At 47.7% G+C, this 24,818-nt stretch overlaps 1 protein-coding gene across 3 annotated transcripts in view; it reads right to left on the bottom strand.

Moving 5' to 3' along the window:
• GGT1 (gamma-glutamyltransferase 1) overlaps positions 1–20,523 on the bottom strand; it is a 31,016-nt gene extending 10,493 nt beyond the window's left edge. The window contains exons 1-8 of one of the 3 annotated variants that reach the window (XM_032228726.1): positions 20,437–20,523; positions 16,014–16,178; positions 15,264–15,428; positions 13,191–13,318; positions 12,010–12,099; positions 11,149–11,341; positions 3,502–3,659; positions 1,240–1,389 (exon numbers count right to left, since the gene is read on the bottom strand). In XM_032228726.1, the coding sequence (XP_032084617.1) occupies positions 1,240–1,389; positions 3,502–3,659; positions 11,149–11,341; positions 12,010–12,099; positions 13,191–13,318; positions 15,264–15,424 (880 nt within the window). In that variant the 5' untranslated portion in view covers positions 15,425–15,428; positions 16,014–16,178; positions 20,437–20,523. Of the gene's footprint in view, positions 1–1,239; positions 1,390–3,501; positions 3,660–11,148; positions 11,342–12,009; positions 12,100–13,190; positions 13,319–15,263; positions 15,429–16,013; positions 16,179–16,352; positions 16,612–20,436 lie in introns of those variants that run through there. The other 2 variants (XM_032228728.1, XM_032228725.1) reach the window with 2 other exon arrangements.
• Positions 20,524–24,818: the final 4,295 nt, after the last annotated feature.

The following is a 24,818-nucleotide window of genomic DNA, read 5'->3' as shown; positions in this document are numbered from 1 at the left end:
GCCTGAATGGAAACACATGAGGAATCCCAGGCTCTGCTGTAGAGAGACCAGACCTTGCAAAAGATTTCTGAAGGAAGAGCTGGGGGGTGGGGGGGTGGCACAAGATTGATGGAATTGAGCAATATCCCACCTTGAAATTGGAAAATTTCTCAAATGGGGGTCCGGGAGGTTTGAAGAGGTTCATGGAGTGGAAACCTCTTGAAGCACCAATTTCATTTGGACCATTCCTCCCTGACTGGAGTCATTTAAGAAGACATAATGATGCAATGCCTTCAGGTAAGCCTCCCAAACAGAAGTGCAAGAAATGCAAAATAATTTGGTTCATGAGATTTGCTTCTTTTCTCTCTTTCTGCCTTTGGGGGTGGGAGGGGGAGTAGCTTTGAAAACCCTTTGAGGCCATCTAAAGTTATAATCAAAAGGCAATTAAAGCTATCACAAACCAAAGCTCCATAGAACTGAGAAGTCAAGGTAAAAGGAAAAGTCATGAGGCTGGCAGTGAAAATGCCCTCAAAAGCCCGGCAACTTTGAGAGTGTCCAAGGAAGGACACCTTGCCTGACAGTACAGAAACAACAATGAGGGATGGAAAGCTGCCAAATGCATCAACTGGCACATACAGATCCCACCATGAGCTCTCGGGAGGGGGGGGGGGGACGACATTTCTGGTGGCAGCCAAAAAAAGCTGTTGGGCTCAGCCCCCTCCCTAATCCTCCCCCCAACTATTCTGCATTACAAACCTTAGGGTCCTTGTCCTTAGCCCCCCCCCCCCACCTGCCCCAGGAGAGGCTGGAAGAGGCAAGCTCCCTATCAGAGCTTCGGAGAGACCAAAGACCGGCTGCCCAGATGGAAGAGGAAACAGCCCAAGGCGAGCGAAGGGCATCCCCCAGGATGGGAAGGTAGACAGAGAGGCAACTTTACAATATCTGGCAGTCCATCCAGTCCATAAAAACTGCAAAGCAGCCAAAGAAAACCACCTGTGCCCAGATGAGAAGAGGGCCCCTTTGACCCTTGGGAGTGGAATGGAGAGGCCCCTGGACTGAAACCAATGGGGTGCCACTGCTTGGGGTGGTCCTGTTGCAGCATTTTTCACAGCCCATTGTCCCATCGCACTCCCTCCCCCCCCCCTTATGCTGTTGAAGCTGAGCTGACATTCCTGTTCTGGGAGCAATTTTGCAACCCTCCCAAAAAGCAAATGTCCCAATGAAAGCTTATAAATATTAAAGAGGTAAAAGAATCCTGACCTTTCAGGATGTTGAGGATCAGGGCCAGCACAGGGCCACTTAAAGGCGCATTGGGCACATACATGCTGAACTGGCCAAGTTGCACTTTTAAAGGATTTTCTTCCAGAGTTGGTCGGTAATCCCTCAGGTCCTCCATGGTAAGGATCCCACCTGCAACAGAAGGGAGGGAATCCTGACAATTGGGCCATTTAGAGATGATGCCCACGTCCCCAGCTCTGGCTCGCCCATTACCAGGAGCCCCGTCTTGCTCTTGGGGGAAGGTCACCCACACGGCACCCAGATAAAGGGAGAAGCGTTGGGCATCCTCTCCCAAAATTTAACAATAAAAACACATCTTTTAAGCTTTATCTGCTCTTAACTTTGGTTCATTTTAATCCTGGTTTGATTTGTATTGTTCAACTTGTATCGTGTATTTGCAATGCTCTATTTTGCAGACGAGTCTGAAAGTGGGATGGAGCCCTTTCCAAGGGCTGCAGAGGGGCTCATGCCAGACTTTACCTCCCACAGGCACCCACCCTGAGAGATACATATTTTCTAAAACTCTCTTGAATGCTTCTGACTCTCAGCCATTTGGTTCCAGTTACCAGGCTATTGAGGCCAAATATTAGCTGTGTAAATTACCAAGACGTGCTTCGGGGTTTGGAGGGCTCCCCAAATCAGTCCGGCTTCTCCAAGGAGAATCGATGATGTGGGATCTGAGCTAGAGGAGCAGCGAGCCCTGCCCCTCTAGCTCAGTTACTGCTATGGTTCAGATTCCCCATGACACCTGACTTCTCAGCTGACCTGCACCCTCCAAAGTGAGTTTATGCTCCAGGCCAGGAGCCTTCATTTCAGATTTTCAGCCAGTTCCTGAACAGTATTTCTTAATTCCATCTGTAGGTACCTGAAGTGGATCTGGGAATGCCACCTCAACACTCTCTTTCTGCCACCAATTCTTGAAAGCTAAAGTGCATAGAGCCCCATCCCCCAAAAGGTACTGCGTTGATGGCAGCATCAACAATTGGCACCAGAGAGTTTGAAAGTCTGCATCGATCACCAGACATTTCCCTCTCTCAACTTTGGCATTTAGGATGACTTCCACAGGGAATTATAATCTTAAATGGTGTAAACGTGATCCCTCCTGGATTCTTATGTCTTCCACAGAATTCCCAATGCCCAGCTCTTTCTGCCTGGCCTTCTGTGGCTGCCCATCACCATGTTCCCCACCATTGGTTCACCCAAGAATTCTGCAATTCAGCGGCATCCTTTGGCCCCACAACATTGGGCTCTTGTCAGCCCTCCTGGCTAAAGCAGGCAGGAAACCCTCCCAGGTGAACTAAAGTTCCTTTGTTGTAAGGCTGCATGAAGAAAATCTTGCAAGTCGGAAGATACAAACTTCCCTCCGCCACAAAAGTACTTGATCCATTTGTGCAGATCCATTTCTAAGTTTTCTTTCTCTGTCCGTTTAGCCCCTGGGGATTCCTCCCTCCCTCTCTCTCTCTCTCTCTCTCTCTCTCTCTCTCTCTCTCTCCCTCTCTCTCTCTCTCTCTCTCCCTCCCTCCCTCCCTCCCTCCCTCCCTCCCTCCCTTTCTCTTGCCTGGTTGCTTCTTAGGCTGCTCCTCTTCCCCTTTTCCCTCAAGGTCACCCACACAATCCGTTACAGTTCTGTGGCAAGGCCACATTTGTAGAGTGTCCCAAGACAGGCTACAGCAGTGGTCCCCAACCTTTTTATCGCCGCGGACCAGTCAGCCTTTGATAATTTTACCGTGGCCCGCTGAGTGCGCGCAGGGGTGGGGGGGCGTTGTTCGCGACGGCCCAGGAGCCTTTGCGCTGCAGCGATCATGGCCCCCGGCCGCTGTGCGGCCCGGTGCCAGGTACTCCACGGCCCGGCACCAGTCCGCAGACTGGGGGTTGGGGACCACTGGGCTACAGGGAAGTATCCTCAGCAGGACACTTGGAGCAAAAATCGCCATTTATTATAATTTGCCATGGAACAAGATTTGCTAAGTGGGAAGCAGAAACACCCCCCCCCAAAGGAGGGGCCTTGATATGTGTATGGAGACCTTCCAGTGGGGTAGACCTAAGACTGAGTGCAGGGCTGCAATGCCCCTTAGAACCAGCAATCCCAGCACAGCAGAGCAGGACCAGCTCTTTTGCTTAAGCAGAAGAGGCAGAGAGTGAAACTAGCCTCCATCGGCTGCCCGAATTGCTTGGGGTGTGGAAATGCTTTCAAAGGAGAAAACGACAACTGTCCCGCTGCTTTGTAGATAGTTTCCTGCTCACCTGCGTTTTGGACCTCAGCCACCATCTGCTGTGCCAGGTTTCCAGTGTAGAAGGCATCCGCGCCCTGGTTGGCGATGGTCTCGTAGGTACTGGCCAGTTTGGGCAGGCGGAGGAGTTGCTTCTCCTGCAGTACTTTCCCGCTTTTGCAGAAGACCTCACTGAGGACAAAGGTGTTATTGGAGAGAGAGCCACGAGCTCTGCCAGAGTCTCTCAACCTTGGCAACATTAAGAGGTATCGACTTCATCTCCCAGAATCCCCTAGCCAGAACTGTGGAAGCTGAAGTCCACACTCCTTAAAGGTTGAGAAACTTTCTGCGCCAATTCAGAAAGCTCAGACCGCCCAAGGAGCTGCTGATAGAGTTCTACAGAGGAATCATTGAATCTGTCATCTGCACCTCCATAACTGCCTGGTTTGGCTCTGCAACCCAACAAGACAGACACAGACTTCAGCGGATAATCAGAACTGCAGAAAAAACAATTACAGCCAACCTGCCTTCCTTTGAGGACCTGTACTCTGCATGAGTCAAAAGGAGGGCTGTGAAAACATCTACAGACCCTTCGCATCCTGGACATAAATTGTTTCAACTTCTCCTCTCTGGACACCACAATAGGGCATTGCGATAGGCCGGGGGGGCGGAGCCTGTTGCCGAGGAGGGCTCAACCGAGCTCCTCTCAGAGATCTGGTCTGTATATCTAAATAAGATCATAGATATCACCCCTTTTTGGCTAAGAAAGGGGCAGGGAGTAGCTCTGTGTGCTAGGGTCTATTCGTAATCCACAGCCTTTCTCTTTTTTTTTGGCTGTGGACAGAGATTAGACCCAGCGTGAGCGGAGCTTTTATCTCCAGCCAGTTCTTCTCAGCTGCCTTTTTTGCAGCCCTAGACAGGCGAGCCCCCCCCCCCCCCCCAGGACAAAGCAAAGTTGTTTGAAGCTAGGATTAATACGGGCGGGTCCCACTCCTGTGAGATTTATGCTTTTATTACTATCTTAAATACCAGCACCATTTGTCTTAGAGGCTCCTTTGTTTAAACGGACTTCAAAATGGCGATTTCTCTCCGTTGGTGACTGATAGGGGATGTACTTAGCCGGTTTTACCTTCCTGCAGACCGCTCCTTAACAAAATTAAATTTTTTTTTGGGGAAACAGAGGGGAGCGAAAGCGCTGTTTATTTGTTTATTTATAATGGCACCCAGGTCAAAATCGAAGCGTCTCTCTACAAATGTGCCTAAAGAATCTAAAGAATCTATACTGGAATCGCAGCCCTTGTCTCCTACGCCCTCTACTGGAGAATTTTTAACACGGGAATTTTTCTTTCAAATGCTTAATGATTTTAAACAAGAAATTAAGAAATTTGTATTGGAGCTATATGATGATTTAAAGTCTAAAATTGACCAAATGAAGGCGAATACGTTTGCAGCCGTGTCTGCCCTGTCAGATTATTCTGCTGAAATAGAGAATAAATTGGAAAGCTTGGAGGAGGCTAATTTTAATTTGACTACTAATATTCAAATATTACAACAAAAAATTAGAGACACTCAAGAACAGCTCGTGATGATAAATTTTAATAAGAAGGCATTCGCAATAAGAGTCAGAGGATTCCGCGAAAAGGAGCGAGAGAATCTGAAACAGACCTTTGTTGAAGCCTTCAGCCATGCGGTGGGAAGCCCGGGACTTAACTTTGATTGGCAGATTCGGAAAATCTATCGCCAGAACTCGTTGGTAGCGGAACAGCGACAGCTCCCGAGGGACATAATTATATATTTTTCCACAAAAGAATCCAGAAACGCGATTATGCAAAAGTTTCATAATAACAGTCTGCGAGTTGATGACCAGGACTTGATTGTCTTCAAAGAAATACCTTTCCAGATGTTGAGAGCAAGAAGAGACTATGCATTTTTAACAAAAGAGCTTAGAAATCAACAGATTCAATATAGATGGGAGGCCCCAGCCGGCATTACGGTCACATTTGAGAATCAAAGACTTCGTCTTAACTCTGTTTCGGAGGCTCGAGATTTCTATTACAAGACTTTGAAGGCGGGACTTCCTGATTCACTTGGAAAAGAGGAGAGACAAGCTGAAGGAGAAGGCAAGCAACAGACCACATGGCTGCAAGATGGAGGGGGTAGCCTTTCCTCCCTCGGAGAAGCAGAAAAGCGGAGATCGAGGATTTAGACATTTTAAAATATTTGCCAAAGTTGTGGACTGAATGGGGGTTTGCGACCTCTCTCCGGTAGAAAAAGCGGAACTTATTGGTGGGGTGATACTGATTGTATATATGTAAAATGAATGCGGAATGATTTATGTTGTTTAAATTCTGTTAGAAGGGATTACTTTAAAACAGAAGGTAAACTGATTCTTGTTGAAAGTATTATTTGAATATGTGGAATGATCCATGCTATTTAATTTTTATTAGAAGGGAAAGCTTGGTGAAATTATTTTGAGTTAGATTTTAAATTAATGTCTGCATAAATTTGATAGTGGTAAATATTAGAGAAGCAAGGGATGAGGGTAAAATGCATGCGGAATGATTTACGTATATTGGTGGGGTGATATTGAATGTATATATGTAAAAGGATGCAAAATGATTTATGTTGTTTAAATTCTGTTAGAAGGGAAAGCTGGACGAGATTATTTTTTAAAACAGAAGGTTAACTGATTCTTGTTGAAAGTATTATTTGAATATGTGGAATGATCCATGCTATTTAATTCTTATTAGAAGGGAAAGTTTGGTGAAATTATTTTGAGCTAGATCTTAAACTAATGTCTGCATAAATTTGATAGTGGTAAATATCAGACAAGCAAGGGATGAGGGTAAAATGCATGCGGAATGATTTACGTTGTTTAAATCCTATTAGAAGGGAAAGCCGGTCGGGATCATCTTAAGATAGAATGTAAACTGATTTTTGTGTAAAGTAATACTTGATCCACGCTGCTTAAATTTTACTAAGAAGGGAAGGTTTGGTTAGATTATTTTGAATTACTGTTTGAAAATAAGGTTAAGAAAGATTATTTACGCTGTTTAAATCCTATTAGAAGGGAAAGTTTGATTATTCTTCTGTAAAGTAATATTTGAATATGTGGAATGATCCACGCTGCTTAAATTTTACTGGTAGGGATTACTTTTGAGCTAGACTGTATATTGATGCCTATACAAATTTGTATAAATGTTTATCTGAATACAAGGTTAAGGAAGAGGAACGGGAGAGTCTACAGGAGGTTGGGGTAAATAACAAAGAAGCAAGAGACGAGAATAAAATATAGATAGAATGACTTACACTATTTAAGCATAGATAAAGATGGGGGGCTGAGCTTAACACAAAGAGTTCTTTTTCTTTTTTTCCTTTTTCTTTTTTCTTTTTTCTTTTCTTTCTTTTTTCTTGTTTTTCTTTCCTTTAATATATTACTTTTATTTTTAATCCATACGAACACAAGATACTTTAGATAGAAGGCAGTGCCAGGTGTGGGCCCTGGGAAGTCGGGAGGATTAGGGATGGGGATTTATGGGGGGTGGGTGGGTGGGTGTTAACATAGTCTCAATAAGAACAAGAATGCACTTATATACGGTTGTTGTTTTTTTTTCCTTTTTTTTTTCTCTTTTCTTTCTTTATATTTTTTTTCCTTGGTTTATTTTACTTTTTATCAGATTAAACAACACTTGAATAAAGGCATACACCAAGGAGGGAGGTAGAGGGAAAGAAGAGGGAGGAGTAAGGAAGGAGTAAGGGGAATGTAAGGAGGGCGTGTTGGGAGTAAGGGGAGAAGGAAGGTTTGAGGGGAAAGGGAAGTAGGAGGGGAGTGTTAGAGGGAGGAAAGGAAAGTTGGAGGGGGTAGATGGGGTGTATGGAGGATGGAAGTGTCAGGTGGGGTTGTGAATGATGAGTTGTGTTTTCTTTTTTATTTTGTTTTATTTTTTTTTATCTTTTTTTTTTCTTTCTTATAGCAAATGCCCTCTATATAAGTGATTGTAAAATGGAATGTGAAAATGAATAAAATATATTTAAAAAAAAAAAATAGGGCATTGCATGCCAAAACAATTAGATACAAAGATAGTTTCCCCCCCTCCACCCCTGGTGCCATCACTCTGCTGAACACTTAATTCCCACAGCACTGTCTTAGGTCTAAAGATATTTACCCACGTAGTAGGGCTCTATTGATATTAATCTTCTCATCTTTCTCCTCTGCTCATCTTTCCTACTACCTTCTTCTATTGGTATCTATGGCTTATCACTTGTGCATTATGTTGTGTATTATGATTAATGATTGTAACTGTGATCTATGATCTGTGACTTATCACTTGCTGTTTGTATGTCTACTGAGAGCTTATGCACAAGAGACAAGAGACAAATTCCTTGTGCTCAAGGAATCACATTCGGCCAATAAAGAATTCTGTTCTGCCCTATACAGTTCTATTCACTAGGCAATACAGGCCCTGCCCTGGCACCAATGTTCCCTCTAAGCTGCGCGGGTGCGCGGCCGCGCACATGGCAACAAAACACTGCACAGCAGTTCCCAACTGCCGCCCAGTGGTTTTTGTGAGACACCTTCCAGGATAATAGGAGAGGAGACCCAGCCTGGAAACAGCAATCTGTTCTAGGTCCACAAGACAGAAAGTAGCTGAGAGAAGGGGTGTGGGGGTTGGGAGAAGGCATGGGACGGGCTCCCAACAGCGGCTGCTCGGATTTGAGAGAGAGGGAGGGAGGGAGGGGGGGAACGTGAGTGTGTGTATCCCTCCTTCCTTCAGCCCAACACTCTTGCTGGCATTCTGGCCAGGCGAGAGGGACTGCAGAGGGTCTCCTCAAGTCTAGGGCAGTGAGTCATTTGATGGGAAAATTGCCTCTTGGAAGGAATGACCCGCTTGGCTCCCGCTTCGTCTCCTGCCTCTTTGATTCTCCATTCGGTCGTTGGGCGGCAGATCGAAAGCAGAAGCCAAGCCAGGTCAGTCCTTCCAAGAGGCAAGTTTCCCATCGAATGACTCGCTGCCCTAGACTCGAGGAGACCCTCTGCAGTCCCTCTCATCTGGCTGGGATGCCAGCAAGAGTGTTGGGCTGAAGGAAGGAGGGATACTCACTCTCTCTCTCTCTCCCTCTCTCTCTCTCTCTCTCTCTCTCTCTCTCTCTCTCTCTCTCTCTCTCAGAATTAGTTGGTGGGCAGGCTTAGCACTTTGTTAAGTTTGTTTCTCTCTGTGTTGTGTATATATACATGTCTCCATGGATGCAATTGTGCAAGCATTTTTTTCCTCTTTAAAAGAATTTTTGGATTTCTCCTCCCCAAACCTTTTAAGACTGAAAGAGTTAGAGTTGAAATATAAAGAGATTGTCAATCGCCTGTTAGATTGATAGGCAATTATGGACTATCTTGATTATATCCTCCTTAGAAAGAATATGCTACTGTATGGTTGAGAAAAAAGATCAAACTTCATTCCATGGAAACCCAACAAAGGTCATAGGGAGGGTTTCTTTCTACGATGGGCTTCTTGGGTCAAGAGTGAATATCAGTTATCAAAAATGTAGGTAGAAAATTAAGCAGGCAGTAGGCAATTACAAAAAGGGAAGCCAATTTTATGAATTCTGTTTCTTTGCACTTAGTGACTTATAAATAGACTAATGTTCTGAAAACCTGACCTAAATTACTATGTATTTTAAATAGCTGTAAAGCTATGCTGAAAAAGTTGTTCTCATGGTATTGTGATAAATTCAATAAAAAGAAGGGAATTCTTGATGAACTTAAGGAGAAATGAGAGTATTGGATAGTAAATGGACAAATAAAATTACCAATCGAAGAGAATATTTGCACCTCAGGGTTGAAATGAGATGTTCTCTCTTACTCTTTCCTCTTCCTCTCTTTTTTCTCTGTCTCTCTCACCCTCTTTCTCTTTGTTTCTCTTCTCTTTCTCCTTCTTTTCCATTCTTCTGTCACTTTCTACCTCTCCTTCTCTGTCTCTTTCTGTCTCTCTTCCCTCTTTTTTTCTTCCTCTCTCCCACTCTTTTATCACTTTCTCTCTACCGCCCAACCTGTCCCCATACTTATCTTCGATTGATCATGTTTGCAATAATTTACCTTCTTTCCTAAATAGGCGCAGTTCCCTTACCGGATCCATCGCTCACTCAAACACACACACACACGCACGCACGCAAGCACAAAACCATTTTTCTCCATTCCAATTCGGATCCTATAAATCAATTGCTCTGTGAAACATCTGTGAAAAAAATTCAGGTGCTCAGGCATGAAAATGTGCTGCTCAAATACTATACTTTTTCGCACGCACTGAAAAAAAATTAGAGGGAACATTGCCTGGCACATGTCTGGTTAAAATTTGGTTCCTGCTGGGCTTGCATCTCCTGGTCTGAGAACATTGGGGGTTGGCAACCTAATATGCCCCACTGAGTTAAGTAGAGAGGTCTTTAAAAGCTCTTTTCTTTACAGAAAAAAGACACTTGTGGGGAAGCCACAATTGAGTGCAACCTCCCCCCCCCCCCTTTTTTTTTTTAAAGTGAGTTCTCTTTATACTTTTTCCAAAGCCCCTTCTTAGGCTGGGTTTTTGTGTGGAAAGAAAATTCAAAGAAAACAAAGGCATAACTTAGGTCATGTCAGGAGTCCCCAGGTTATGAAATACATGATTGACTTGATCTCAGCTTCTCCCTTTCCTGCACCTCTTGTCTGCTGGTTTCTAATGATCTTGCTCCATAAGAGGCAGAATTAATCAGTGAACAAACATGGGTGTCTCCACGGCCTCAAATTCCAGCCACACATGGAACCGTGACAGCCTCTCACTGCCACCTATCCTATTCTCTGTCCCCGTGTTCTTGTTAGCCTCCCTCACCCCAATTAGCAGAGCAGAGCTGCTGACTGGGAAACCTTCGTGGCTGGAGTAGAGATAAGGAGGCCACCTCACCCTTCTGCTGTTCAAGGCATCTTATGAAAGGAGACTCTGAAAATGCCCCCATCCAGGCTCCTGAAACGCCCAATGCATTGCAGCACTTTTTCATACTGCTTCCATATTTAGACACTAAATCCTAAGATGCCACCAGGAAGCAGCTGAAGCAGCCAGAGGTACCGGAACAGACCTGTCACCTTAACTGCCTAGACAAAGGTTTGAACTGCTGATAAAAGGCTTGGGGGGGCAATACTGGGGATGCTTCTATGGGGAATACTGCAGGAGATCTTCCCCAAATTGCACAATAGTCTTGAAAGGGTCCCTTCAGATTTTGTGCTCCAGCCTAAAAAGAAGTATTCCTTTTGCAAGATCTTGGCCATCAGTGGCCATGGTTGAGAAGCCCTCCTTCCTTCCTTCCTTTCTTCCTTCCTTCCTTCCTTCCTTCCTCCTTTCCTGTATTCTTCCTTCCTCTTTCCCTGCCTCCTTCTCATTCCCATCTTCCTCCCCCTCCCTCCGTCCCTCCCTCCTTCCTTCCTTCCTTCCTCCTTTCCTGTATCCTTCCTCTTTCCCTGCCTCCTTCTCATTCCCATCTTCCTCCCCCTCCCTCCGTCCCTCCTTCCTTCCTTCCTTTCCAGGTGGTCCCTGAGTCGACTTAGGTCCATCCTCCCCGCAACCTTCCTTGGGACCTTCATGTTGAGAAGAGTCCCATCTCCCAGCCAACCACCCAGCAGGGCATGTGCTGCCTTGAGCTGAGATGCTGCCCTGCTGCCTACCACAAGGACGGGATGCTTTCAATCTCACTGCTCCTGGACTCCAGGGCTTTGGCCAGGCCTTTACCAACAGGGAACCCTTCTCTGGCTAACTGGATACTGGGCTGAAACAGCTCCTTCCAAAGCAGTTTGCCATGCCGTCGGTGGGCCAGTTCATAGCCACGGATTTCTCCTGGAACCGCAATGGACAATCCACCTGGAGCAGACAGAGGACAAAGAGATCAAGACTCCAGCCAGTCCTCTCCCCTATCATCCAGGACCATCAACCTAATTTTGTTTTCCACGCATAATCTATTTTCTCCTTCAATATAAACTGAGTGCCCAGAGCTAGTTTGCAAGAGTTATTGACTTAGGCAATGCCTTCTTCATGTTGACCCCTGTTCTCCATTGAGTTTTGTGAATGTTCAAGAAACATTTTGACTAGAGTTTATAGGTAACCATGTAGTTTGTGGGTGGACATCTTTACAACTTGTACAATCAGTAATTACGCCAAGTCTAGGTTTTAGTTCTTAGTATGAATTTTCAAGGCCAAGAATCAGAGGGCTAGAAGGGACCTTACGAAGCCCAACCCTCCTGCTTGATGCAGGATCCCCTAGAGACTTTCTGATGATTACCCAGCTTAGATAACAGGCAGGAAGATAAAGGTGAGTGAGCAGATACACAAGACCACAGAAAATGTGAGCTACTCAGGAAACCTTCTTGCACACAGTGTGCGGTTCTTGCCGGCCAAGCCATTCCACCCATTTCTGAGCCTGGTCACCTTCAGGCTCTCTTGAGGTTCGTGGACCCTTGATCCCAAGCTCATGAGGAGATGGCTCATATGTGCAGCCAGCCACCACTGGCAGCGTGTGCCTCTTGCTTTACCTTTCTGGGACAGAGCGGTGTTGTTGCCAAACATGTCTCGAGATGCATTCCTGGGTGCCACTTCCCTGGCATTAATGATTTCCACTTTCCCTTGGAAGGTAAGGAACAAGATAAAGGTCTGCTGCCTCCCTCCTGGCAAGTTAATGCATAAAACTATCCAGGCTTTCTGAGTGACACCTTCAAGGCATAATTCAAAGAAAGGTTAACTTCAAGAACAAAAGTCACTATGGATGCCCCAATTAAGTGCCGGTTCAGCAGTCAGTCATCACCTATTTCTCTCTACATCCTTTGACATTGACCTCACTCCTATTTTTTGAAATAGAAGCATTACCTTTCGATAGCTAAGTAGTCAATATTTGACCCAACAGACATATCTGAAATATGACAGCATTTTATGGGCAATATCACCAAACAGGAGTAGGGGAGGTCTATCACCAAAATCTCATTTACCAGAAAAGAAGAAGGCCAGCTGGCTCTGCTCCTCATGACCCCAGACCCCCCTCCCACCCTCCCCCCTTGTTCCCAGAAGGCTATTTCATATTCCAGGCAGCCTTTAGTGTGTGTGTCACTCAGTGAAAAGTCAGACAACCTTCTAAGCTGAGTAGGGGTTGAAGCACTCAAGTTTTCTCCCCATAGCTGTGGAAGCAATGTGTATTCCTGGAGCATCCTTGAAAATAGTTAAACATATGTAGACACTGGCACTTTGCTGGCAGCATGCCAGCTTTCCCTTTTCTTGGTGAACATTAACCCAAATGATGAAAAGTCATCAAGGTCTCTGAGGTTGCTTCTGTGAACCCACATGCTGTACTATAAGCTCACAAATCCCTTCCATTTCTAATTTTTAGGATTCTGTACACAACCTATTTTAACATGCTGAACAAGCCAAACGTTTCAGGAGATCTCATGCAAGATCTTAGCATGACTGCCTCTCTCCCTCTCTCTCTCTCTCTCTCTCTCTCTCTCTCTCTCTCTCTCTCTCTCTCTCTCTCTGTGTGTGTGTGTGTGTGTGTGTGTGTTGGCTTATCACTCCCCTTGTTTTCACAACATGCTGGTTTTACTCTCGATGCCAAAAGCAGGCAAAGGCCCACCGATCAGCAGTAGAGCTGGAAAGACCAGCCATGTCTTCCATGCACATCTTCTGCAATCCCCCACAAGGCTACCACAGCTCCTGCTCTCCTTACCCTTTGTTGAGAGGATGGTGAAAAAAAGGCCTCCTCCAATGCCCATGCTGTGGGGGTTCATCAGGCCCCCACACAGGAGACTGGCAATGGCAGCATCCACAGAGGATCCCCCTTTCTGAAGGATGTCCCTGCATGGGGTGAAAGATAAACATCGGATGAACAGGACAGAGCTTGAGGCCTGGGCAGCAAGGAGAAAGAAGCTGGCCAAAGGAGTCCCCCAAAACTAGAAGAGTCTCCCAATGGTCTCTTGAAAGCCAAGACAAGCAATCATGCAGGCGTTTGGAAATGCTTGAAGCCATAGTGGACAATCACTTATATATGAGGCAGCCATATGCTGCAGCTGCCAAAAAAGCTAATGCAATCCTTGGGTGCATAAACAGAGGGACAGAGTCAAGATCTTGTGAAGTATTAATACTGCTTTATAAATCCTTAGTAAGACCACACCTGGAATAATGTATCCAGTTTTGGTCACTACATTACAAATAAGATGTTGAGACTTTGGAAAAGGTGCAGAGAAGAGCAACAAAGGCAATTAGGGGACTGGAGGCAAAAACATATGAAGAACGGTTACAGGAACTTGGCATGGCTAGTTTAATAGAAAGAAGGACTAGGGGAGACATGATAGCAGTCTTCCAATATCTCAGGGGTTGCCACAAAAAGGGAATCAATCTATTTTTCAAAGCACTAAAAGGCCAGACAAGGAATAATGGATGGAAACTAAGGAGAGAAGCAACCTAGAACTAAGGAGAAATTTCCTGACAGAGCAATCAACCAATGGAATAGCTTGCCTCCATAAGTTGTGGTTGCTTGAGATTTTAAAGAAGAGATTGGACAGCCATTGGTCCAGAATGGTAGAGGGTTGCCTGCTTGAGCAAGGGGTTGGACTAGAACTCGAAGACCTCCAGGGTCCCTTCCAACTCTGCTAGTCTGTTCTGTTCTGCTTCTCAGGGACTTATGAGGCTGCATCTAGCCAGTTGCCGGTCATAAGGCAAGTCAGAAATCTTCTAGTTTTGTTCAGGCTGCAGGTCTCAGATACAGAAGGGACTGGTGGAAGAAGCCAACATCATTTTAGAATTAAATTTAAGGTTGAAGTTAGAATTAGATAGGCAGGGAGGGCAGGAGGGCAGGGGAGAAGACAGACAGCCAGCCAATTGGTACATGCTGTGAAAAAATCTGGACCGACAGATGAGGCGACAGACAACGTTTATTCAAACATAACACAAGCAACAGGCAACTTTGTACAATTCAGCACTATGCCCTGCTTGACAACTATTTATACAGGAGCTGTCAAGCAGGGCAGCCAATAGTGAAACAACAGAAAGCCCGCTTCCAGCCCGCCAAGCCTTAGCCAATAGGCGTGAGCCCTTGGTTTCTGGGCTGTCAATCGTATGTCGAGGACTTGCAGCCGGTCGTAAGTCGAGGACCTAGGTCACAAGTCGAGGACATAACATGCTGATAGATTGTAATAGATTAGAAATGACATTTTATACCCAATTATTTATTGAAGGACACAGACGCAGAAACATCTTCGTATCTCTAAATTATACTCCTGAAACAAAAGGGTAACAGTGAGGGCTGTTCTGTTTGAGGGTTTTGTTTGCTTGTTTGTTGTGCCTCCAAGTCAGTAGAGCCCTGGAAGTGCAGTTTTATTGGCAAGGTTTTTCAGAGGTGGTTTGCCCTTCTTTCCTTCCTTCCTTCCTTCCTTCCTTCCTTCCTTCCTTCCTTCCTTCCTTCCTTCTTTTCTTCCTTTCTTCTTTCTTTCCTTCCTTCCTTCCTTCCTTCCTTCCTTCCTTCCTTCCTTGCTAGGGCTTAGGGAGAGTGACTGGCCCAAGGTGTTTCAACGGGCCCTGTGCCCAAGATGGGGCTGGACTCACAGCTTCCTGGTCTTAGCTGTGCCACCACACTGGCTGTTTTATTTGCCCATAGCAGCAAATTCCTGTGGTGGACCTTCAGATGTCATTTGGAGGTGGTGTGGATTGTGGCTTTTGAAAAAATGAAGGTTTGCAGCCTTCTCCTGCCCAGACAGGATCAGGGGCTTTTGGGATTATGCAGCTGTTGTCCAGCAACACCTACCTCCCAATGACCGAACAGGGGCCGGCGTCGGTAGCCACTGCTGCCTTGGCGTAGATGTGCTCTTGTGGCTGTGGGCGCAGCCCAAAGAACAGCCCAAGACCAATTGCAACAGCCGAGAGCAGCACCGTCAGGATCCCGATCTTCAAGAGCTTCGTGTTCATGTTTCTTCAGGGAAAAAAGGAGAGGCGGATTAGCAGAAGCGCCAGAAAGCAGCCCAGGCAGAAACCAGGACAGTTCTTCCCACAGAGGAGCATGCAACCCTCCCCGGGTGGCCAAGCATGGGGAGAGAGGGCAGGTCGAGGGCTGGCTGAAGCTTCTTGGGATCAATGGCTTCAGTTGGCACTTTGGCCTCCAATGTCTTGAGGTTGCCTGTGTTTTTACAGAGAATGGCTGCAAAGCTCATGGTCCCAAGAAGGCTGCCTAAGGAGGTAACACAGATGGGCCCTGAGGACAAATAGGAACCTTGACCCTATTTCAATTCTTGCTCCCCCCCATCAAATCATCAGTGGATCCCCTCATGTAGCCCTCCTGCCCTCCCTCTTCTGTGTCTCGCCAGAGAGGAAGATCTCCCAAAGTGTTAGGACAAGGACAGATTGTGCCGCCCATAGTGTGGTGCCTCCTGAATGAGGCGCAAAGAGTGAGGCCCGGTATCAGCACAGACCCCGCCTGCAACCTGAAGTCCGGAGCCTCAGTGCACTCTCCCCCAATGTGCTAAAGGTGGGGTGAGATGAGGGACAGGAGATCTATTACCTGCTGTTATGTGGAGGGACGTCTGGAAGCAAGGCTCCTTTTGATCCCAAAGCGATCTATGGGGATTCCTTCGTTTCCTCCCTTGTGGAATCTCTCTGGGAAGACAGAGGTGGCTGGAAGAAGAGCTGGGGAAGATCAAAGGCTCTCCGATGTTAGACGGTCTTTCTGCAGAAGGGAGGGCAACTCTTGTGGTAACAGGACAAGCTCGGGGGGGGGGGAGGGACTGCAGCCCCAGGCCTAGAGAAGCTCCCTGGCAAAGATTCCCTTCCATTGGCTCCTGAAGCCCAAACACCCCCCACTGCACAACATCCCTGGTTGCAGCTCTTCTTGGATAAAGACCTCATTTTCCAACTCCAGCAGCCATGGGGAAGAGTCCACCTTGGACCACAAGGGCTCTGAAGTCCAAATTTCCTGCTCCCAGCTGCTGCTGCTGTTCATGGCGAGAGCAGCAGGTCCCCACCAGCCCCATCGTTCCCTGGCGTGTGTGCCTCTGGGGCTTGGCAGGCCTGCTTTCTCCCGGTCCCGGCTTCCTGCTGCTTTCCCCTTGCAGAGCCTTAGAGTGAGTCAGCACTGGAGGGTCATTGACATTGCCCCATCAGCCAACCCTTCCCTCTCTGCCAGGTTGGGCTCCTGCTCCTCCTAGTTAGCCTGCAGAGGACGAGTGAGCGAGTGACCAGGCCAGGCTGCTGCTGCATCTGTCTCATGCCTCTCTCCTGAGTGGACTGGGGAAAGGGCAGCACAACCACCCCATACTTTCAGGAAAAGTGCTATTTTATTTCACTACCAAATGCTCTGTTTGGGACCTGGCAGCCCTCCTCTTGAAATCCTGGTGTTTGGCCTTAGTAAAAAGATCTCAAATTATGCTCTTCATTAACTTCATGTTTGGAAAAATGGATCACGGGACATTTTTCCAAACTGGAGATCGGCTTTTGAACAAAACACCTTTAGGCATTTGGTTTGTGGTAAAGTACTGCAAGCATTCAGTTTCAATGCCAAAGCAAAAGCTACAAACCCTTGCCTTGTGACAGAGAAATAAAGCTAAACAGGTATTTATCAAATTTCTAGACTGCCAATCACCCTTGCCTGACTCTCCTCTCAATTTGACGAAAAGCTAAGACTAAAAATATTTACTTATGACAATGTTTGCTATGAATTTTCTTCTTGTTACTTCAATAATTCAAGAACCTTTCTTCAAATGGAGATATAATCATGGAAGGGCAGAGCAGAGGTCCCCAAGCCACCACCGACAAATGGCCACCCTGCCTTTGCTGGAAACCCTCCTTGACCCCTCCAGCAGCCAAGCAGCCCTGCCTCAAGGCTCTCCCGGCCAGGCAGATCTCCTGAACCCAAGTCATCTGTGGGTTTTCCCTCCCTTCCCACCAGTGGTTCTTTTGCTGCCCTCAAGAGCTGTGGGGAAGAAATCCACACCTTTCCCCTTCCCTTGTTCTAGTAGTGCAAGATTGCCAGTTTCACAAGGCAACTCTGGAATAAAATGAGTCACTGAGTAAATAAGTTGCATTCTGGGATGAGAAGGTGCTTATCCTCCTGCATGTCTGGGCGTGAGACACGCTCGCTCATCCTCCCACAAAATGTTCCTGCAGAATGCCTGATTGCATCAGGACCAGAATCCCTGCTAGTCATTTCCACAACCCCTCAGCTTAATTCCCCCCTTGCCTTGCACAGGCTTCCTTTTCAGAGACTGGGCTGCTGAGTCCCGGACAGAAATGGAGTTCCTGGCCCAGAGACCAGCTTCCCTTCCCAGCCTTTGTGGCTCAGGAAATCCCTCTATGCAAAATAGAAGGCAGAAAACGTGAAGCATTTTTGATGCTGTGATTTCTTTTAAACACATGAAGGAAATTTCTTAATTCAAATTCTTCTTTTCATAGAAATCACAGCATTGAGCACCAAGAAAATCTAATATTCGCCAGCTGGTATAATTTAACCTTTCTTTAATTTAACTTGCTGGTGTTTTCGGCTTCGTGCTTGTGCAAGCAAAGCGTGATTGGAGCTGCCGTCTTTCTATAAATATTGGTGTGTGTGTCTGTGTAGTGCTGGCTTTGTTGCTGTAAGTGGGTTGGTTGGCTGGGTTGTTACATCTTGATTAGTTGAAGGAGTTGATGTATGCAGATTAGTCAGCAGTTTCATAACATTTTGTGTGAATGAGGTACTAGCTGTGTGCCCATTAGTCTTTTGTGTTGTAATGACCTGGGTAATGGGCTGTGTGATGACATCCTCTGCTGTATTGTAGTGATATTCTGAGTCCTGTACTGCAACCTCCTGGGGGGCTAGCTGCGTTGTAACATCCTGAGCCTTTGCGTTGTAACCGCCTGAGTTCTGTGATGTAATGTCCTGAGTAGATGGCTGTGATGTAACATCCCGGGCTTTGGTTTGGTTCCTAGTTTGCGGTCTGGCCATGTGTTCATGGTGTGTGTGTCAGTTTGCTTTGTGTGGGGGTCAGAGGGGGGTGCAGCAGTTGGTGATAAAGCCGTGGTTTGGCTTCTGGATGGTGGTTGCATTTCGTCTATGGGATGGGTTTGGGTTTGAGTCTGGTGAGGATGATTGGTAGTGGCGTCCTGTGTTGTTCTGGTCCGGTGTCAGTTTTCGTGGCTGGGACTCGTTTTGTTGACTAGGGCTAGTTTCCAGATGTCTAGTAGGTGGGAGGTACCATCACGTTTCTTCATGTTGTGGCGGTGTTTCTCTATTTCGATGGCTTCCATAATTATTCTCTTGTTGAAGTGTTCAGTTTTGGAGATTAATTCGGTTCCTTCAAAATCAATTTCATATCCTGTTGCTTTAAGGTGCTTGAAAAGGGAGGAAGGTTTTTCTAATTTTCTGACTGCGTTCTTGTGTTTTGCGATGTGTGCATTTATTCTCCTATTAGTTTGTCCAATGTATGTGGCTGGGCAGATTTTGCATGGCATTTCATAGACTCCTTGGTACTCTAGCTGGATCTTGCCTTTGGGGTTTCTTAAGATGTTGGCTATTTTTTGGTCAGTGCCGAAGGCTGTCTTGATATTGTGTTTGTGGAGAATTTTGCTGATTTTATCTGTGATGCCTTAGATCCAGCTAGAGCTTATACACCTTCTACCACATTTCCCAGAAAGCCCTGCCAATCCATAATCCCTCAGGGTGACCAACCATAACTTGGCATCACATCACCAGAGAAAGGGGGATGAGTAAACCAGGTGAAGAACTGTTTGTGCCAAATCCCCCAAGATTTATTGGCAATCTTTCTTTGTGTTAAGAGGATTTGGCAATGTGCTCAACCAAAAAAATTTTTGACCACAACAACAGGAAATGTTCTTCATATAGAGCTGGTTGGACAATTGCACCCAACAAATTGACATCACTCTCCTCTCATGGGAATCTGCACAAAGCCACTTTGGCATCAAAGCCACCTGATGATGTCATCATCAAGCCAGTATAACCTGGAGTATTAGTACTGTTTTATAAAGCCATAGTTAGACCACACTTTGAATACTGCAGCCAGTTTTGATCACCATATTATGAAAAAGATGTTGGGATTCTGGAAAGAGCACAGAGAAGAGCAAAAGAGGATTGGAGAGATGGAAATTAAAACATACGAAAAGCGGTTGCAAGAATTGGATCTGGCTACTCTAAAGAAAAGAATAAGGGATGACATGACAGCAGTATTCCAGTATTTGAGGGACTGTTACAAAGGAGAGGTGGGTCAAATTATTCTCCAAAGCACCAAAAGGCCAGACAAGAAATAATGAATAGAAACTAACCAAGGAGAGAAGCAACCTGGAATTAAGGAGAAACTTCCTCCTAGTGAATTCAATTAACCAGTGGGACAGAAGTTGCCTTCTGAAGTTGTGGGTGCTTCATCACTGGAGGTTTTTAAGAAAAGCCATTTGCCTGAAAGGGTAGAGGGTCTCCTGCTTGACAAAGGGGTTGGACTACTAGACCTCCAAATCTCTTCCAACTATGTTACTCTGTTCTGTTCTTTCTGATGTCCATTGGGCTGTGAGAGAATCTGCCCAGAAGAATGGGCTCCAGACTCAGCATGCAGCTCTGGGACAGTCTGCATTGGGGGAGCTCCAGAAAGTCCATGGCTGAAGAAGGGCCCCACCCCACCTGTGTGGCTCTGACCTCTGAAGCCACAGCATACTTCCTGCAACTACAATGACCAGCAACTCTTGGTGCTTCCTTTCCATGGGGAAGAGCTGCCCGATTTGTTATGCAAGAGGGAGAGGGGGAGGGAGGGAGGGAGGGGGGAGGAGAGAGAGAGGGGGGAGGGAGGGAGGGAGGGAGGGAGAGGGAGAAAGAGAGTGGGAGGAAGCCACCACCTCGTTTTCCCTAGCTTATGGCTCAACATTGTTCGCTGTGCAGAGAGTGCCAAATCTCCTCCCAGCAAACTGGACCCTTTGCACAGCAAGGCAGCCCCCCTCCTCATTCCTACCTTTCTGACCCTCCCCAGGGCCCTGGGCTCAAAGTGTCAAGACGCTCCCCTGCAGTTGCTTCTCCTGGTGGCCTTCGGCTTGCTGGGGAAGAGCCGTGTGGTGACAGCGGTGGCAGCAGCAGCCACAGGTGAACTTACTGAAGGGGAGGGGCAAGGAGGAAGCAGGAGACGGGCTCAAAGATCTCGGACTTCATGCCCTGCCTCTGGGCTGCACCTCCCAGGGAAAGGCCAGGAGGGCAGAGTTTGGAGTGGACCGAAAGCGCCAGAAGCAGTCCTTGGAGAGACTGGAGGAGCATCAGCACATGGCTCAAGGAAAGCCATTTCCTGCTTTCTGCTGAGGAAGGGGCCACTCCCCTCTTGCCTGGCTGCAGAGGAGCAGGCAAGCCCCCTGCAGAGAAGGGCAGCTCTCCTTGGCCGGAGAAGCTGATTCCAAGGGCCCTTCCAACGCTAGGATTCTCCCACTCCATGAAAGGAGACTCGGGGGGGGGGGGGGGGCAGAAGAAAGGGAAGACCCTAAGCCGTGCGCTGTGGGCTGGCAGGAGGCTCCATGGCCACCTCTTAGCCTTAGGGAAGGTGGCAGAGCTGGAAAGAGCTTCCATTTTTCCTTCTCGCTTGACTGGAATCCAAGAGAGATTCTCTTCAAACAAAGGGTGCTTTCCCTGCCCTGGGCCCATTGAGGTCCATTGCGATTATAGGTATTTGGACCATAGTGAAGTTGCTAATGTAAATGCAAATCAAAGGTGGGTCTTGCCCGCCTTCTTCTACCTGTGGAATGGCTCAAGCCAATTGCAGCTGCTGCCCCAGGCTGCCAGTGCTTGAAGGAGAAAACCCCACTGGTGTTCCCCCCTGGCAAGCCCTGAGCTCTCTCTCCCTCCCTCCCTCCCTTCCTCTCTGTGTGTGCAGAAACCCACTTGGGGTGGCCAATGGAACCAGGACTGACCCTGACCCCCAGCAGGGTCATTGACCATAGCAGAGGCCAAGCGGTTGGTGGTGTCCAGATTGTCTCCGCAGCCCAAACCAGAAGAGTGAAGGGTGACCTGAGGCTGCACCTGGCATGGGCTGCAGAGCAGAGGAAGCCCCCCCCCCCCAGGTGTCTATGACATGAAGAAGAGGCAGCTCTGCACAGTCATTGTGGGAAGAGACATGTTAAGGCAGCATTTTCTCCTCTTCCAACATGGGTTTGGGCAGCCTCAAAGTGGGAGAGCTTTGTGGAGGGAAGTCAGCAACTGTGGCAACTGGAAAGGGGGTCAGCAATGGGGCAGTCGGAGAGGGCTTTTTCCACTCAAATTCTGCATCTCCCAAAACTGCTCCACTCACCAGACGTGGGGAGGGGGCATCCACGAGAGACATTTGGCAAATGAAGCTTCTTCACATACAGGTAAAGTCTTCATCTACACTGATTGAGGGTCAAATAGCAACTTTATTCTTGGCTCAGATAAAGTCCAAGGTCAGATTTCATCCCCCCAGTGGACCACCCACTCTCCTGGGGGCTGCAATGGGAGGTTTTCAAATGTTCTGCCACACAAAGCAGGGACTGAGTGGCTCTGGGTTCAGGCTGATTGGGACGGAGGTGGAAGGTGAAGAGGGAACCCGCAATTAGGCGTTGACAGAAACAAGAAGATGGAAGCTCACCATCTGTCAGGAGGTTTCAGCCGCCTAGTTTCCAAAACAACAACAGCTTCACTATGAGGAAGTTGGCTTGGAGTGGGAGGGAGGATGGGCGAGATCCTTGTGCGACCTGCAGTGATGTGATGCACCAAGCAGCCAGGTGAAGCCTGATCTGTAGATAAAATGCCAGTTGGACTCTGGCCAACTGAAGCAAAACATTGACCGACTTTGTTTTGGCTGTTGTAGCCCTTTGGGACCTCTTGTACCAGCTGATGTATCCTATAATAACCAGTAAGATGAGACCCCTTCTGAAATACGTCCTGCCAACGGGGTGGATGATCTGGGAAGCCATTTCATGGAAAGCTTCTTGTGAGCACCAAGAGTTGATAGGTGACTAATTTCTCTCTCTGTGTACTATGGGGGCACGGCCTTCCTTTCATGCAGTAAAAGAACACTTTGGCCAAATGGCTTCTTTCTTTGATATCTCCCGGGCACTCAGCCCAGGGCTCCCAGGGGAAGCCTGCAATGGGACCTGGCTCTGCTCCAGTCCACCACCTCCACTCCAGGGCAATGGTTGGGAAGAGAGCGAGTTCACAATCAGTTCACAGATTGGCTCAGAAGGACACCTCAACCCCTTTTCAAGGGCCACTAGAATGCCAGCCAGTTCAAAGGGGGGGGACACCTGACTAAGCTGGACAATGTCCCTTGACAGATGCCATCTCCTAAACTGAGTCTCTGGCTTTGCATTCCCACTTGAGCTGACCCAGGATGGGGCTGTCTTCCTGCTCTTCTGGGGATGCCCTGCTTCCCCTGCTGAAGCAGCCCAGCCATCAGGGAGTCAGGCCAGGAAGTGACTCTCTCTCTCCTTCTGCTGGGCTTTGAACCTACTGTAGAACCCCCCCCCCACCAGACAGGGATGGAAGAAGCCTCTGCAGGTAAGAAGATAGTGCTTGATAGGGTGATGGGTAGCCCAGAATTGGCCCAAATCCCTTCAGACATAAAGAAAAGCAATCCAGGCCAACCCAACATTTCCCACCTGAAGGAGGAGACCAGTGCCTTCCATTGGCGAGACATCCGAGTCAGCTCGGGAGTTCATGACTTCCATAACGGCTATGGACCTAACTCAGTTAATTCAAGACCCCACCCATAATGCGGGACACACACTCGACCTGATTTTTGTCTCTGGGCAATGGATGAATGATCTACATTTAGGGGATATTTCTATCCAACCCTTGTCATGGTCGGATCATTTCCTCATCAGGCTTGACTTCCATACTGCTACCCCTCACCACAGGGAGACGGAACCGACTAGATGCTTCCGCCCCAGGTGCCTGATGGACCCTGAAAGGTTCCTGATGGAGCTTGGGACTTTTCCTGAATACCTTGCTCACAACTTGACCAAAGCCCTAGTGGAAGCCTGGGATAGGGTGGCCACTGGGGCTTTGGATCGTGTTGTGCCTTTGCGGCCTCTGACCCGGTGTCGATCTCGGGTAGCTCCCTGATTTACCGAGGAGCTCCGGGAGATGAAACGCCGGAAAAGACGCCTAGAGAGTGGTTGGAGGGCCAGCCGGTCTGAATCTGATCGAACACTAGTAAGAATTCATATTAAATCCTACTTAGTGGCGATAAAAGCGGCAAAACGGCAACATTTTTCCACTCTTATCGCGTCTGCAGATAACTACCCAGCCACCCTGTTTAGGGTGACCCGCTCCTTACTTAACCAAGGAGCTGGGAAAGACCCCTTGCAGGGTAGGGCTGAAGAATTTGCTCAGTATCTGCAGGATAAAATCGCTCAGATCCAGACAGGCTTGGACTCTGACTGGATAGATTCGGGCGAATCGACGGGGATGAATCTTGTGGAGACCATCTGGGATGAGTTTGATCCTGTGACCCCCGAGGGCATGGACAGGATTATGGGGAGACTCAGTGCTGCCACTTGTGTGCTGGACCCGTGTCCCTCTTGGTTAGTCTCGGCTTCCTGGGAGGTGACACGAGACTGGCTGAAGGAGGCGGTGGTGAGGCCCCTCCTTAAGAAGCCTTCCCTGGACCCAGCTTCTTTAGCCAACTATCATCCAGTCTCCAATCTTCGCTTTGTAGTGAAGGTTGTTGAGAGTGCGGTAGCATGTCACCTTCCCCAGTCTCTGGATGAAGCTGTCTACCTGGATCCGTTTCAGTTGGGTTTCAGGCCCGGATACAGCACGGAGACGGCATTGGTCGCGTTGGTCAATGATCTCTGGCGGGACAGGGGCTGCTCCTCTGTCCTGGTCCTATTAGACCTCTCAGCGGCTTTCGATACCATCAACCATGGTATCCTACTGCGACGACTCGGGGGGTTGGGAGTGGGGGGCACCGTTTTACGGTGGTTCCCCTCCTACCTGTCAGATTGCTCGCAGTTTGTGTTGACTGGAGGGCAGGGATCGACCCCGAGGCACGTCACTTGTGGGGTGCCCCAGGGGTCGGTTCTCTCACCCCTCCTTTTCAACATATATATGAAACCACTGGGTGAGATCATCTGTGGTTTTGGGGTACGGTACCATTAATATGCTGATGATACCCAACTTTTCATCTCTACCACAAACCATCCAAACGATGCCCTCGATGTGATGTCCCGATGCCTGGAGGCTGTGCGGATCTGGATGGGGAGGAACAGGCTCAAGATCAATCCCTCCAAGACTGAGTGGCTATGGTTTCCGTCATCCCGATTTGTGCATCTTGTTCCATCTTTGATGATAGGGGGAGAAATTTTAGCCCCCTCAGAGAGGGCCCACAATCTG

This window comes from Thamnophis elegans, chromosome 13, assembly GCF_009769535.1.
Source record: "Thamnophis elegans isolate rThaEle1 chromosome 13, rThaEle1.pri, whole genome shotgun sequence".
Taxonomy (NCBI): domain Eukaryota; kingdom Metazoa; phylum Chordata; class Lepidosauria; order Squamata; family Colubridae; genus Thamnophis; species Thamnophis elegans.
This window is presented reverse-complemented; position numbering and strand designations above follow the sequence as displayed.